The sequence below is a fragment of the Nyctibius grandis genome, chromosome 11 (genome assembly GCF_013368605.1).
Source record: "Nyctibius grandis isolate bNycGra1 chromosome 11, bNycGra1.pri, whole genome shotgun sequence".
Lineage (NCBI taxonomy): Eukaryota > Metazoa > Chordata > Aves > Nyctibiiformes > Nyctibiidae > Nyctibius > Nyctibius grandis.
The window spans coordinates 10,936,125-10,951,561 of record NC_090668.1 but is presented as its reverse complement, the minus strand read 5'-3'; the positions used below and the strand labels follow the sequence as shown (position 1 = coordinate 10,951,561).

Genomic DNA, 15,437 nt, shown 5'->3' with positions numbered 1-15,437 from the left:
TTAAAAATCATCTCAAAGAATCTGACTCAATTGCCTGCAACAGTAACTTTAAAATCATTTATAAGCATAAACAAGTCAAAGAATACGGCCAATTTAAATTCCAACATGCTGGTTTTTGAAATGAAAAAATGGAAATTGTCATCTGCACCTTTTTAGCATGCTCAGTATTCCCAGCAAATACCGCAATAAATTATACACAGAAAGTTTTTTCAAAGGTGAATTTAGTGGGGGTTTGTTTTAGAAAAAAGATCAACAGCAAACACAGGATAAAATAAAACGCTTTCCACACACAGATATGGTGAGTAATTCAACTTCATTCTTGGCAATCACCTTTACAGCAACCAATTATCACACCAACTCAGTCAACGCCTTGTTCCACTGACATTTCCAACAAAGACGCCAATGTATTTGTAGCCTGTGAACATAATTCAGAAAGAATCAAGCTATTCTCCCTCTGCCCCCCCAGACAACATTAACATAATCTGGAGTTTGAAAAAAGCTAAACCAAAAAGCCTACCCACTGCCAAGCTCTGGATTCCAGGTCACGTCAGTTATGCAACTGCTACGTGACTGAGGTAGCTCAGCAATCGCAGCAGCAGCCAGTACACTTCCCAGCCTCCTTTTCCTTGACTTCATGCAGCCCCAATTTATTTCCACAGCAAAACCAACATATTTCAGTAGAAGCGTAGGAATTTTAAATAAGCATTCTGTGACTCGTGCAGACTGGAACCCCAAGGGATTGTCAAAGGAGTCAGCAGTTGCATCTGTCCTCTCATGCTATTCCTGGAGCACCAACATTGCTACATTTGCTTATTTTGCGTATCCATTAACTGAAAATTCTCTCATATGAGCATTACCGCTGTACAGGAGGAAAGAAACACCATTTCACATGGGCAGCTAATAATTTTTTTTCGTAACAGCAGCATCAGAATAATTCTTCCGCATTTAGAATATGCGAACTCTTAAATTTCTTCAGTTTTTCAATAGCAGAAGATACTGAAATCTCTCCATGAACTTTGTTGTCTCTTGTTCGCACGTTGACAGCATTATTTGCTTTCTCCTTTTCTCCAACCACTGCAAGACATATCACAAACAATATTATACTGACTACTTACATTAGAAAATGAGTCTAGACAAACTCCATGCCCAACATTAAAACTTAAATGATATTCAGAAATGTAAGACACTGCAATTACCCAAGATGAAGTTATACTGGGCCAGCTGTGCATTCCTAATTTTCTTGTTTAACGTGCAGCTTTGATCTAGATCCACATCTGACATAAATCCTGCTTCAAAAAATCTGCTGCAAACCTAAAAAAAAATTTTAATATTACAGTATATATTCTACAACATGAATTTATAAGTGCTGTAATCCCTGATCTCTTCCTATAATTAATTCACATATGTGCATAATTTTGCTTTTGTGAATGCAGTAAGGAAGTCAATGAAGTTTTCTTCAAATAACTGCACACACACTTAAGGGCTCAGCAGGACTCCAGCTGGAAGACAATACAAGGTAACATCCGTATCAAGTATTTGCTGATCTCCTCAGACAGCTACTCTGCTGAATGCCAAAAATGTTTCCTCAGTCTTCAGAAAGGAGAAAGAGGAGAAGGAACAAAACCACTTACGCTTACACCAAAAGAGAAGTGGGGAGAGGGGTGAGAACAACCACGGTCAAATGTACTGTAGTCAAGAGTATACATGCTGGGAAATGGAAGCAACCACCTCTGCCCCTACTTTAATTAGAGAATTCTGTAATGAAACATTAGTTAGCATATAAGGTTTGTCATCCAGAATGTTTTTTCCTTTAATAATAATAACAGAAGCCAAACCACTTAAAGTTACATATCCCTTTCTCAGGCTCATACAAATTTTAGACTATACGGAAAAATTTACCTCCCTCCCCCAAATATGTCTCCAAAATTATTAAAGCATTCATTCTTTGTTCTAGGACAAGTATGTAAGGAGCCACTAAAATTGCTTGCTACTATAAAAAGGAAGGCCCTACTCTCACCTGCTGGGCATATTCTTCAGAAGTAGGTCCCACAGGCACAACCATGACCTGCCGTGGAGACAGCCAGAACGGCCTGGCAAGCAGGACAAGAAAAATATGAAAAATGTGCATTTTACATTTGCATTCATATCCATAGTCATGTTCCCTAATAATAATTCCTTTACTTTATACAAATATTTACGTTGGCTAAGGATGTCAGATAATATGTTATCTTTTCAAGTTCACATAAAATAGCAAATAGATTGATTGCAGTAAAATAACACATGCAGAACTTTGACCTTCTGTGCACTTCCTAGCTGACTTCACAATTTTAAACAGAATTTTATTTTTTCACAGAATTTCCACTTTTATTTATAACTTCGTAGTGAGAGGTAGACAGTCAGAGAGATAGGTGGCTGAAAGTAAGAATTAACTCTTCCTTAATACTTTAAATCCATTAATGAGGAAATATCTTCAGAGCTTATTCAAGATGAAACTATACATCTTAGAAGTTAAAAGACATATTTCACATATTCTGACTAATTGATGTCTGTATAAACAATAGCTTTACATATGTCTAACATCTTCCCAATACAAAAGCATGATTTTTAAGAAAAAAGGTACAAGAATATACAGCACATATACATTCAATTACAATTCTTATTTCTGCTTTATATAATTTTTCCTGCAATATAATGAAATTGAATTTCTAATAATGAACTATTAATAAAAGGGTATCATACAACTCAGACCATAAATTAGACTTCTTGTATTGTAATCTTACCTACTAATTTTGAGAAAATTCCCAGGAATTTATTTTGCATTATAATACATGGGACACTAGGGAGTATTTGTGTTTCCTACATTGTTAAACATTTCTTAGAACTGCATTTGTGCCACATACCATTTTCCTCCATAATTTTCTGCTAGAATAGCTATCATTCTCTCCACAGATCCCAAAATAGCTCTGTGAATAATCACTGGCCTTTTCTTATCATCGCCATCCTTACTGAAAAAGAATAAGTAAAGTTTAAAAAAAAAGTCTCTTCGCTCACACACATATACTGCTAATAATATTTTTGATCCTACTTTGGAATCAAAGTAGACAAGGCAAAACAAAATTCAGTTATTTACACTTAGGCAAAAATCTACTGTTTTATCTTTAAGACACCTGGGCTTTTCAAGGAATACTGAATAATCATAGTGACTTAAAATAACCATGACTGTAAGCTAATGGCACAGGCACAAACTCCTAAGTTTTAAAAGACACTCAACTGACTCAGCTCCATTTCTGTGCATTTTAATATTTTATGTTCTTCCTTGCTCTTTCTTTTCTGCTGTCTTGCTTTTAGTCTGTTGCACAGGCTCTTACCCACCCTTACTGTTCATTTCTTTCCTTAAATTACAATCCTGTGATTAAAAAAAAGCCAGCTGCTGTTTATAACAGTATTATCACCTACCAAAGAGCTGTAGAACATGCAGCAGGACCAAGAATAACAAAGATTCTTATTCTATGTTCCCCATCAAACTCTTTATAAAATGCAAAAACAAACATAGCAAGAAAAACAACCCAGTAAATGTGTGTTCAAGTCAACATGGTATTAAGATTAAATCACTCAGTGGATAAATATCCCTCTTCCTAGCTGGGAGACAAAGTGAGATTTTCATTAAAAACTGTTCACATGCGGTTTACGTTCATCAGAGTTAACTAACTTTATCTGATATTACAAACACACTAGCTCCTGAAGATGTCTGAATTTGTATGCAATGTCTTCAAAGGAGACACAGTGACTACGCTGAAAGTGAAAACTGACTCAACTGAGTTTTCTTTAGCATTACACATCATCAGTTGTCTTCAGAATTGGCAGACAAGACAGATCATTAAATTTTCCTGCAATTGGTAGCATTTACAATTAAAGCGAGGTATCACTACATTGAGGAAGTATCTTCAAGTTTGTGACTCAGTCCTCTACTCACCGGGGATGGTTCCCCTCCCCTCCAGGCCACTGATACACAGACTAATCATTTGTTAAGTGAGCCAGAGAGCATTAATACATCTCAGTTTAACAGGAATTACAGATACTGAAAGTAACCACATTGTAAAAAATTATTTCATTTAAAAGAGGAACATAAGTAGCTTTAACCACTCACCCAACATAAGTAAGATTAAAACGAATGGGTAGCTGGAAGTCAAGCTGGATAGTAGCACACTGATGGTACCTGCCAATAGCATCTTGGATTTTAATATCAATCTGTGAAGCAGAATAACACCATTACTAAATGCAGTTTGCCTGCATTGTGTCCATATTCCTGCCCACTCCAAAGCTGTATTAAAATGCTGATTCACTAACCTTAGGACCATAAAATGCTCCATCTCCTGGATTCAAATTCCATTGCTCTCCAAAGATATTCAAGCTGTTTTGAAGTTGCTAATCACAAAAATGAGAAAAAAATTTAAAAAAATACAGCAGGGCCTTTCATTACTATAAGTGAAAGCATTTGCCTTTGAAATACAAGGGAGTCAACAGACAGCACGACTCTTATTGTTCAAGCATTTAGTCATTTATGATAAATAATTCTGAAATAAGAGTAGTTCCTTGTACAAATGTGATTAATCTGAAAAAAAATTAACAAAAATCAAATCAGTTCAAGATAAGGGGCTAAGTAAGAATCAGAAAGTTCTCATTTTATACAGAAACTTCACATTTAATGTGATGTTTTTCAACAAGCATTTCTAATAAGGACAATATTTAGCATCTGATTTAAGCAATTTCGCTATTTGGCATGAAATAACTTAGTTAAATATCCACCTCTGCAAATACAAATATTAAGGGTTTGGTTTGTTTGTTTGTGTTTAAATAAATTACCTTTTCTGCATGATCCCACATCTCTAACTCTCCTAGATAATTTTCTGGTCTTGTAGAAAGATGTAGTTGAAAGGTAAACCCAAAGACAGCATACACTGACTTCAAGAAATCAAGACAGCTCTTAATTTCTTCTTCTATCTTAAATGTAAACAAAAGATATTAGTTAAAATTTGCTCACATAAAAATGTAATTGGATTGACTGAATTCCTCATAACCAGAAGATTCCATTAAATAAAAAAAAAAATTTTAAAAAAATCACATGAAAATTACATGCTACAAACCCAAATCTAGGTAACGGGTGAAGAGAGAACTGAGGTGGTGCGGCTTCAAAGCATGGCAAGAAAACTAATGTTCTTGTTAAGCCTGGGCTTCTGGAGCCAAATTGCACGAGTCAGACTTGGCAAGAGTACATCAATTTATTCACATAGCTCCACTAAAATCCATGGCATCAGTGACAAAATAGAGTATTTATTCAGCATTAATATGGAAAACTAAATGTGGTCAACAGCTTTTCCCTTTGCAGGGGGAGACGGGAGATGCAAAAGATTTTACCTTTTGCGATTTAGTTGCCCAATGTATCTTTCTAAAGGGAAAAATCCTATACATAAAATTTCTTATTACGTAGTTCACAATCAGTAACATCCCTCAAACATCATTTTCTTCTTCTGATATAAGCATTTTGTAATTTCAAAGGGAAAAATAAATAACACAAATTATAGCACTGCTTATTTGAGAAACTTGTAACAGAGAAGCTAAGTTCAAAACGCTATTGACTCAAACAATATTGCAGAAGGCTAAGAAATATGGAATACCAGATGACTAAGAAAGAAGCACCTCAACCTAACACAAAACCCCACCAAAAGCAGCATTATGCTACAAAGCAACACAATAGAAGAAGCTAGAGTTGAAATACTTTAGGAATTTTTTCTTGTTTAATATTGGTTTGCACTGGGAGAGGGGGGAAGGGACTCTTTTTTTTGTTGTTGTTGTTGTTGACTCGGGGTGGGGGGGTTATTGCTCGTTTTGGGGTTTATTTTTTACCTGTTCTATCATGCAAAAGATGTGAGCATCATCTTGTTGGAAGCGCTTTACACGAGTCAAGCCGCTGAGAGTCCCAGACAGTTCATTTCGGTGAAGAACTCCAAAATCTGCAAGTCTAAGAGGCATTTCCCTCCACGACCGTGGACGATGGGCAAACATCAAGCTAGAAGGAACATGAAAGAACCTTCCTTTTATGCTTCTTATAGAAGATTCAAGACAGAAACTAAAACAAGATCAGTACAGACAGTAATCACATTTTTAAGTATTTATTCATTCAGGTTGTCTGCATCCTAAAAGGCAGGCAAACAGAGTAAGTACAGCACTTGGAATGTATTGCTAAAAATCACCTAGAAAAAAAAAAACACAGAGAGTAACAATCAAGACTGGTTCATCTGTACTTTCTTTTGGCACACCACATCTGATGCCTATCTCTATCCAACATAATTTGTATTTACTAGTGGTACAGACTAGTATTAGCATGCACAAACCTAGCTCACTTAGTGCAGACTTACTGAAAGACCTGCCTACAAGAATCATATTTGGTCTGCTTCGGGACACTGTCAGGGGAGCTCTCTGGACACACTGGTTGCTTACAAGTCTATTGTAAGCATACATGATAATACGTATTTATTTCCCCTCAGTTCCACAAAGGATAAATATAGTAAAATAAGAAGTTTTTCAGTTGAGAGTACAAACCAATGTCCTGGACAATTCATCGGTTTAAGTGCAAAAGTTTCCTTCTCGATCTCAAAAGAGAACATATTTTCACTGTAGTGCTGCCAGTGTCCTGAAGCTTCCCAGAGTTTACTGTTGAAGATGTTTGGAGATACAACTTCAGTAAAATTACGCCTGTGATATTCCTCCTATAAAACAAATTCAACATTTAAAAGGTGACAGAGCTTTTGAAAAGCAAAAGCCTGATTCTTTTTAACTGTGTTCTTATGATAGCAGTTTACTGGGAGACTAAAGGACTACTGCACATGCAGGTTTTGCACAACTGGAAAAGCCACAGGTCAATGCTTTACTCTGCCCTGTTTTCAAAAAGGCTAGATCTGTACAATCATAGTGAAAATCTGGTATACGTTTACATACATAGATGTTTCTTTTTCTGTCGATAGCTCAGTGCTATGAATGGCCTATCACTTAAGATCAACAACTGATAGTAAGCTTGTTAGGAGTTACATCAGTATATACTCACTCGTATGAAATCCACGAGTGTTTTATAAAGAAAGGCACCTCTGGGGAGGAAAAAGCAGCTTCCAGGACTCAAATCATGAAAGAAGAAGAGTTCTTGCTCCTAGGTAAATTAAAAACAGAATGCTGTAACATGACTTCAGTTCATAGAACTGGCTCCCGCTCAAACTGTCAAAAAATGGAAAAAAAAAAACCAACACCAATGAAAGAGAATGAATTCTATTACAGAACCATGAAAGAGAAGTAGACCATGAAATAGTGTACCTTTCCAATTTTCCTATGGTCCCGGTTTCTGGCTTCTTCCTGGAATTTTTCCCATTCCTTCATCATTTTGTTATCAGGAAAGGATATTCCATATATTCTCTGCAGAGTTTCCATGTCAGATTTTCCTTCCCAATACGTAGAGGAATTCTGATGCACAAAACCCGTACTTTAAGATAATATTATATAATCTCAGGAAAGGAGGAATAAACACTAATGCATTCAAATGTTATGATTTTTTTCCTTGGGAAAAGAATTACATGCAGTCGTCCAGCATTTGTTTATAATACAAAGATACTTGCACTGCTTTCTAGTCAGCATACTAATACAGAAGCCAAACGAAAGTGACTGCTCAAGTCATACTTTTATTACACTTCAGTACCTTGTTTTAACTCACATCATGGCATGTTTTATATCTTCTAAAAAAAAGCAGCACTTGTTTACATTCAGAACATAATGCAGCAGGGAAACACAAAAGACAAAACGAAACTAACTCACTCTCACAGTGAAATCCTAGCTGTTTTGACAATCTCACATTTAATCCCTGGAACTCAGAGTTCCATGAACTTCAGTTAGGAAACCAGCAAAAGTAACTATGATGAATGTTCCAATGAGGTCAGTCTAATAAGGCTACCAAAATCAGCATCTGCAAGTGACTTAACCTACATCACAACCAGAGGCATCTGCAAACACTGTCTCTGGCTTTCCTGTAAGAAATGCCATTTTTAAACAGCAGCACTTGCAGATCTGACAGGGTCCACTTGACCTGCTGTACCTGAAAGATACCATCCTACAAGGTCAAAATACTATTTTCTGACCCAATGAATATCTTGGATGTTCATTTACTGCAGAATACAGTGCACACACACACCGCACACAGATGTGACAGCTAGTACAAACTAGGACATCTGTACTACAAAGCACATTGCTGGTTGGAGATACCAGGACAGTACTGCCACATTAGCTTAGGCACTGCACTTCTTTTCTGTGCATAACAGATTTGATTCCACAGCTAATCTAGTCGCTACTAGCTTGAGTATTTTTGCAGTGCTCTTCATTATAGTCTAAGCATGCATGTTACTGCAGTAATACTCTGATAAAAAAACATGCTGTTAGCTTTCATCATTCATCTGCTTCCAAGGTTTACTGGTTCTTGACCATCACAGTAGTACACCAGTGAAAGTTTGTACTTCTACTTGTACAACAGAAGCAGGGAAAGAAATGAAGGACTATTTTCAGAGTAAGCACAGAAAACAATACAAAGGACCCTAGCATAATCACTTCAGGAGAAATAAATACATAAATAAATCAACTGACCCATAGTTTAGTTAAGTTTTAATGCACAGTTAATTTAAACTTACCTTAAATATTTTAAGGGCCTTAATTTTTCCAGTGTGTCTCACATGTGGACCCCTGCAGAGATCAATCAGTGGGCCACACCTATACACCAAAAGAAAAAAAGTGTTTATTTCAAAACACTCCAACATTTTTAAATATTGTCACTAATGGCACACAAGTTATTGTTTGACATGTTTAAACACATTCGTAAGTATACATATGCAACACTCAGCAAGTTCAGTGCATCTTAAATGTAACTGTGCCTTCCACCTGAAGGACGATATTAACTCAGTAAATACTCGGCACACTTGATCCATTATCAAGAGCATCGTAACACACTCAGCAATTCATACTGTATGTAAACTTTGTTAAAGTTAGCCAGCAAATTTCAAACTATGCACAAACAAAAAAAAAAGGTTTTTGCCACTTTCCAACTAATAGTTTTATCCCCAGCAATTGAATGAACAGGTTCCTCACCCCACACCGAGCTAAGAGTTAGCGTTACTCATTATCCAGCAATTCAATGTCATGGGTAGTAATTTAATCTGTTTATTGAAACCAGAGGGAATGAGTGAAAAGTGGACTTGCCATTTGTCCACAAATTAAGACCTAATCTGTCCCAGCAGAGAAAGAAAAGATCTGATTTTACATAAGTAGCAATATTCATTGCAAACTTAAGTCCCAATCACAAGCATTCAGAAGTCAGAATTAAAAAAAATTCTTCTCCTCACAATTTATATGAAATATACCTAACTACAGAAATATTTTATAATACCTTTTAACTTAAATTTTCTTTACCTGTATATTGTGGTAGTTGGTGTGTTCACCTTCTCATTAAGGATACGACACTTAAACTTGTTATACTGTGTGGAGAAACGTGAAAAGTCAGAAACATCAGTAAAATGGCTAATAAAATTCTATTTTAAAATTACGTATTAATAATGCAAATGGATCAGTAAAAGACACAACTAAAACAAAAATCACATGATCACATATATGTATGCAAAAGGTCAACATCCTTTCAGAAGAGTTATAAAACAAGAGGGGAAAGAGACAAAAATATCTTAATTTCCCTGAGGGTGTGTTAAGCACAGTTATTACCACCTGAACGCCTCAAAGCACTTTTGAAAGGCAATTAAAACAGTACAGTGAGACTGGTAATATTCGCTGTATAAAACAGAGGACCAGAGGACAAAGTCTTTTTTGACTTGTCTCTGCAAGTGAGCCAGAATGAATGTATGCCTTTTGTGTATTAATTTCTTTCCCATCTCATTGAGACTGAGGTGTTTTTGTGTAATAGGAAATTGTTTTTATTACTGCCTGAAAACATCCTGAACACTCGAGAGGGGTATGGAGAGGGGGAAAAGGACACTATTCTTTTTTGTTTGTTTGTTTTACTAGACAGGTACTATTCTGATGAGTCGGTCACATGCAGTATTTTATAAAAGCTACATTTTAAAAAATGATTGTACTAGAATCACAGCTACTTCAAAGATTTACCTTAAACATGTCTAACAGGATCTCCTTTTTGACTTCCAGCCTTTCAAAAGCCTGCTTCTCTTTTATGATATTTTTACAGCGGTTTTCTAGTAGTGGAAATTCAGTACTAGATACACCTCTAAACAAAAGAAATATAAATTAATTATTTCGGTATTCCCATTTTTTAGGTGACCACTTTCTCGTGGTCCAATCTGAAAAACATGGGATGTGTTGTTGTGATTTGTCACAGTGTTTTCTTAGTTTCTTACAATCAGCTGTACTTTCAGACACTAAACTCAGAAACACAAACGGATCACCCTGAACAAGCCCACTGCAGTCACTCCTAGAACAGTCTTTGACATGTTTAAATTTCTGGAAGATCTGTAGCTCAAAGTATATATGATCTAAGAAAAAAAAAAAAAAAAAAGGCTCAACCCAGCTGCAAGAGCTAGTTTATCAGCTGATGCAGATTCAGTGTTCTCCCTGACTACAGAAAGATAAACAAGGAAAACACAGAATTGTAAAGCTGTGCACAAGGATTAGAAAAGTCGTAAACACCTATATGAGTTCCATGCATACGTGCCGTTTCTACAAGTGGCTATGGCACCTTGAAACCAAACTCCCATGGTTCCAGGAAACTCTCTCCTGTATGTCCCAGGAACTTCAGAAAGTTTTCCCCAAACACCCTACATTTTTTCACAGAACATTCAACAGCTGCAAGTTTTACAGAGCAGGTGTCTGAACACCACCTATACTATGAAGACTAACCTGTCACTTTTAAACCATACTAGATACACGATTTTATTTTAACATGCAGAAAAATGACTGAACAAAAATAATAGCAGTACTGAGCTTCAATAGAGTATTAAAGTTCTTACACACTGATATTTTACCTATTTTCAATATACATGTCATAATAAAATCCGTTTTCAATTGGTGGTCCATAGCATAAGCAGCCCCCAAAATAACCTTCCATGGCCTCTCCAAGAATATGAGCACTTGAATGCCAATAAACCTGCAAATAAAGCCGTGTGAGCAAGTCATGACATCATTGGCATTGTGTAACTAAAAAGAAAAAACAAAACAGAGGTATATCTGCAGATGGGAAACACACTGGAATCAATGTTACCTAAATTCTGTAAGAAGTCCTGTTCTCATTTTGAAGTACGCTAAATGATGAATATAATGACAGATGTAGCAATAAAGCCTCATCTTATTTCAGTCTGAAACATGATTATACTTTTGCATGATTCTGTCACCTTAGTACTTATTGTACCTTGTTCATTTATAAGTTAGTTTCCAGTCAGTTAAAAGTCTATGCAATACTAACCACATCTAAAGCAATGTAGCCAATGAAGTTACTATTGTTCACATACAGTACATGTATTAACAGGACTGTAAACCACATTACCTGAAATGTCAGAAGAGGGGAGTCATCAACCCAGTAGATCAATATGAGTCTTCTGTTCTAAGTCCCTATTAAGTCAGACCACTTCATAGCCACTGCTACAAGATAAAGCCTTTACAGGCTCCTGAAATGCCTCAAACAAGCTTAATCACATGAATAATTCTTTGACAAAATGAAGTCTAATGTCTAATGACCCTAGACATCAGAAATTTGATACTGTACAATTTTTAGGAAACTGTAAGACAGCCTCACTGTTGCTTTCAGTTCTGATCTTCAAACGCACTAAGTCAAACCACAGAACACGTGTCTTAGACTATTTCAAGTTAGCATACAAACCAACACAGTCTGTATGATCTCATTTGAGAAATCACCTGTTTACGTAAAAGAGGAGGGAAGAAAAGAACACTAAGATTTTGTTCACCTATAGATTATAGGTACTTAGTATCTAATCTTATAGAATCATGACAAATATATCACTTGAATAGTTCGGGGGATTTTTTTTTTAAATTCAAGACTTTAAAAGCATAATGCTGCCATCAATTTCATGTCATTGGTTCCTTTAATCAAGCAGAAACCAGTGAGTGTCTACTTACAGCTTTTGCTTCTTCATTATCAAACATAAGCAGCTCCAGAGTACAATCTCCCTCCAGTGGACGATCCAGGTCCCACAATTCACCATTCACTTTGGCTATGACTGCATTGGAAGCCAACACTTGACTAAAAAACACCAATGATGACAAGAGACCAAAATATTTCGGTTCAGACTTGTAAAAGTGCTTAGATTTCTAAACCCTGTGAGACCCCACCCACATCTTGTAGCACCTAAAGACCTTTTGTTTCTGTGGCCATCTTAAACACTTTTCTACTTTTAAGGTATAGACCCTTAAGGCCTTAAATTTCATTCAACTGCTTTCAGTGCTGGGGATCTGGAGGAAAGACTGCTTCTAACAGCAGTTTCTACTGTTATCTGCTAACTCACAAAACTTCAGATGTCTCTGAATTCCTAGCAGTCTCACTGAGTGTTTTTTTTAATTAGAAGGAAGCATTATGATCCCAGCACAGATCCTCAAGCATCACTCAGAACAGTAACTTCACCCAGCTTTTTCTCCTGCATTAAGCTGAAGTTTCAATGATTTCCAAATAAACCAACTTCAGACAGCCACCACCCACTGACCGTGACATACATATTTTATGCAACAAGGCAAGAAACAAATGACAGTAACAGATTTATCACTGCAAAAGTACAACTCCTTCAATCTGCAGGTTACCTAATTCCTATAGCTAACTGATATGGCGTGGTTTTCCAAGATTCCCCTTCAGCCGTCCTTCCATCTGTCAGAGTAATTTTGATAGGTTTGCTCTCGTTGGCCACTCTGTAAGCTAGCAAAGCATCATGTTCTTTTTTCAGTGCTTCATAAAGTTTCAGCCTATCTTCTATGAAGCTTGGCTCACACTGTAGCTGTACCAAATAAATTAAATCATACACATACATATTTGTGAGACAAATAGAATAACAGGATTCACAGTGTTCATGCATCTCTTAGAGGTTCCAACTGAGACCAGATTTCACCGTACTAGAATTTACACTAATATGCAGTAAAGTATTTGTAAATAATTATACACAGGACAGTCCCAGCCAACTTGCTGACTATTTTATAGTGGCTTTCCAATTTTCCAAGGCACCTTCGTCAATCTGGGCCTAAATGGCTTTGTAAGTTTGATCTCAGAAAGCAGGCTATATTCTCAGATCTCAGAAAACCTGCCGCAGAATTTGTATTTGGCTAACATCCTAGAGAAGTTTGGATCACTCCAACGAGCCCTCACTTCTGCCAGTCCATTCAAGGCATCAGATTCAAGTAAGATAGTTCACGGGAAGTTTTCTCCAGTCTAGCATAAAGTGAATTATTAAGATCTACTGAACCACAGCTAGTGCTGCCAACATCCTCTTTCAGTCACCGTGCATGCTGTTTAACTATTCATGAACCATCGCTCTCTTTAGGAACCACAGTATCCTGACTCTTATCTCCCAACAGCCCAAATCCCATAAAAAGCAGAGATCGAAGAATGTATAAGTATCCCTACTAACTACATGCAAGATGAATCTCTTAGATAATGATATTTTTCTATATGCATACTATAGCAAGCTTTCTTCCCAAAATCGGGGATTTCAAAATGCAGCAAAGTATTTCAGATTTCGGCACCTTTTCTGAACCTAGCCAAACAATACTACTTCTATTATTATGTGGTATAAAACAACCACTTACATCATTCTGATGTTGGTTCACAGCTTCATTTTCCTTTTTCTTTTCCTCTTTAATTTGATTCACTGCAACAGTTGGACTTGCACTGCAGACTTTCTGAAAAGAGTGATAATATGAAATATACCTCTATGCCTTTAAGAATTTTCCCAGCAATCACTGAAACAAACCAAACCAGATCAGTGCAATATTGGGCTTAAAAGGCAACTACAATCGAGTAAGGTATGTCCTTAGTACAGAGGAAAGATTTCCCCTGACACATCTAAACTGCATCCTTTTGATGTTCAGCTGACACAGCAAAACTGCTCACCAAGCAAAATCTTAACGCAGCTCCCCTGACTTTACTACTGCAACCAGCGCCGGCAAAATCTCCCCAGCGAGACCCTGGGAGGTTAAAAGGGCCTGGTGAGCAATCCAAACAGCTTTCGGTGCGCTGGTAAACTTATTCCACCGTTGCGAAAGGGTAGGGACTAGCGAGAGCAGCACTGCTCTGCGCCCCGGGCACACGAGGAGTGCGGCCAGAGAGCAGACAGGCCTCCACCCCCGAGAGCACTGCCGACCCCCGCTGCCCGGGGCCTGGCGTTCTGCCCCCGTGACTCCCTCCCGTCCCCTCCCGTCCCGTCCCTCCCCGCAGAGGCCCGGCGCGCCCCATGGCGATGCGGGCGCTCGCCCCCGCCCGCACCGGGGAGGGCCCCGGGGGTGTCCCCGCCCCGGGCGCTACCTCGCCGCCGGCTGGGGGCTCCGCCGGCGCTGCCCTGCCCAGCTCGGCGGCCAGGCTGCGGCGCAGGTGCAGGAGGCGGTAGCGCAGCTTCTCGTTCTCGGCCCTCAGCCGCTGCAGCTCGGGGCTGCAGCTCCCGGGGCGGCACGGCGCCTCCTGCTCCCTCAGCCGGCCGACCTCCGCCGTCAGCCAGCGCAGCTCCTGCTCCTGCCGAGACAGCCGCAGCGCCGCCGCCTCGGCGGCCGCCATCTTCCCCCGGCGGCAGCGGGCGGCCCCCGCCCTCTCTACGGCGGGACGCGCAGGGCGCCCCGGCCCGCTCCACCTCCCCGGTGCCGCCCCGGAGCCGCCGGGTCCCGGCCCGCCCCCTCCGGCGGAGCGGCGCTGAGGCGGCGCGGGCACGGAGGGAGTTCGGGGGCCTGGCCGGAGCGCCGCTGTTGTCATTATTCGTTCCTCTAATTGGGTAAATACCTGTTTGCAGCCCTCGCTGCTGCGGTGTCAATAAAACACGCTGGCCCAGCTTGCTCCGAGGCCATGAGCAACTGGGAAGCGTCAATATCCGCAGCTCGTGTCTGAGTCCCACTTCGATTTACCTAACAATGTTCTTCGGAAAGCTTTTCTCTGTAACCCTCATAACAAGAAGCTGAATAAACTGGGGCTACAGTGAAGAATTGCATCACTAATTCTCAAAATCCTGATCATGCCATTTTGTAGAGAGTGTGACAGGCACAAGCAGTTTCTAACAGGGAGGGGAAAAACCAAATCAAGTCTGCTTTACATTCCCAAGTACCCAGTTTAGCATCTGTGGAGCTCATTTGCTATCAAAACCACAGAAAAGCAACACTTAAACAATACTATTTAAGTAAATACATACTTTCAA

General features: G+C 38.7%; 1 protein-coding gene across 1 annotated transcript; it reads right to left on the bottom strand.

Moving 5' to 3' along the window:
- Positions 1-35: 35 nt before the first annotated feature.
- On the bottom strand, positions 36-14,860 carry TARS3 (threonyl-tRNA synthetase 3). The gene is made up of 19 exons (XM_068409956.1): positions 14,564-14,860; positions 13,849-13,941; positions 12,853-13,043; positions 12,178-12,301; positions 11,070-11,191; positions 10,198-10,315; positions 9,496-9,560; positions 8,721-8,799; positions 7,363-7,509; positions 7,103-7,201; positions 6,601-6,767; positions 5,905-6,067; positions 4,864-5,001; positions 4,348-4,425; positions 4,148-4,248; positions 2,901-3,005; positions 2,018-2,090; positions 1,197-1,311; positions 36-1,074 (listed from the first exon to the last, which is right to left on the bottom strand). Exons 1-19 carry the CDS (start codon positions 14,807-14,809, stop codon positions 926-928), a joined length of 2,373 nt encoding a protein of 790 aa, XP_068266057.1. The 5' UTR covers positions 14,810-14,860; the 3' UTR covers positions 36-925.
- Between the last annotated feature and the right edge of the window lie 577 nt (positions 14,861-15,437).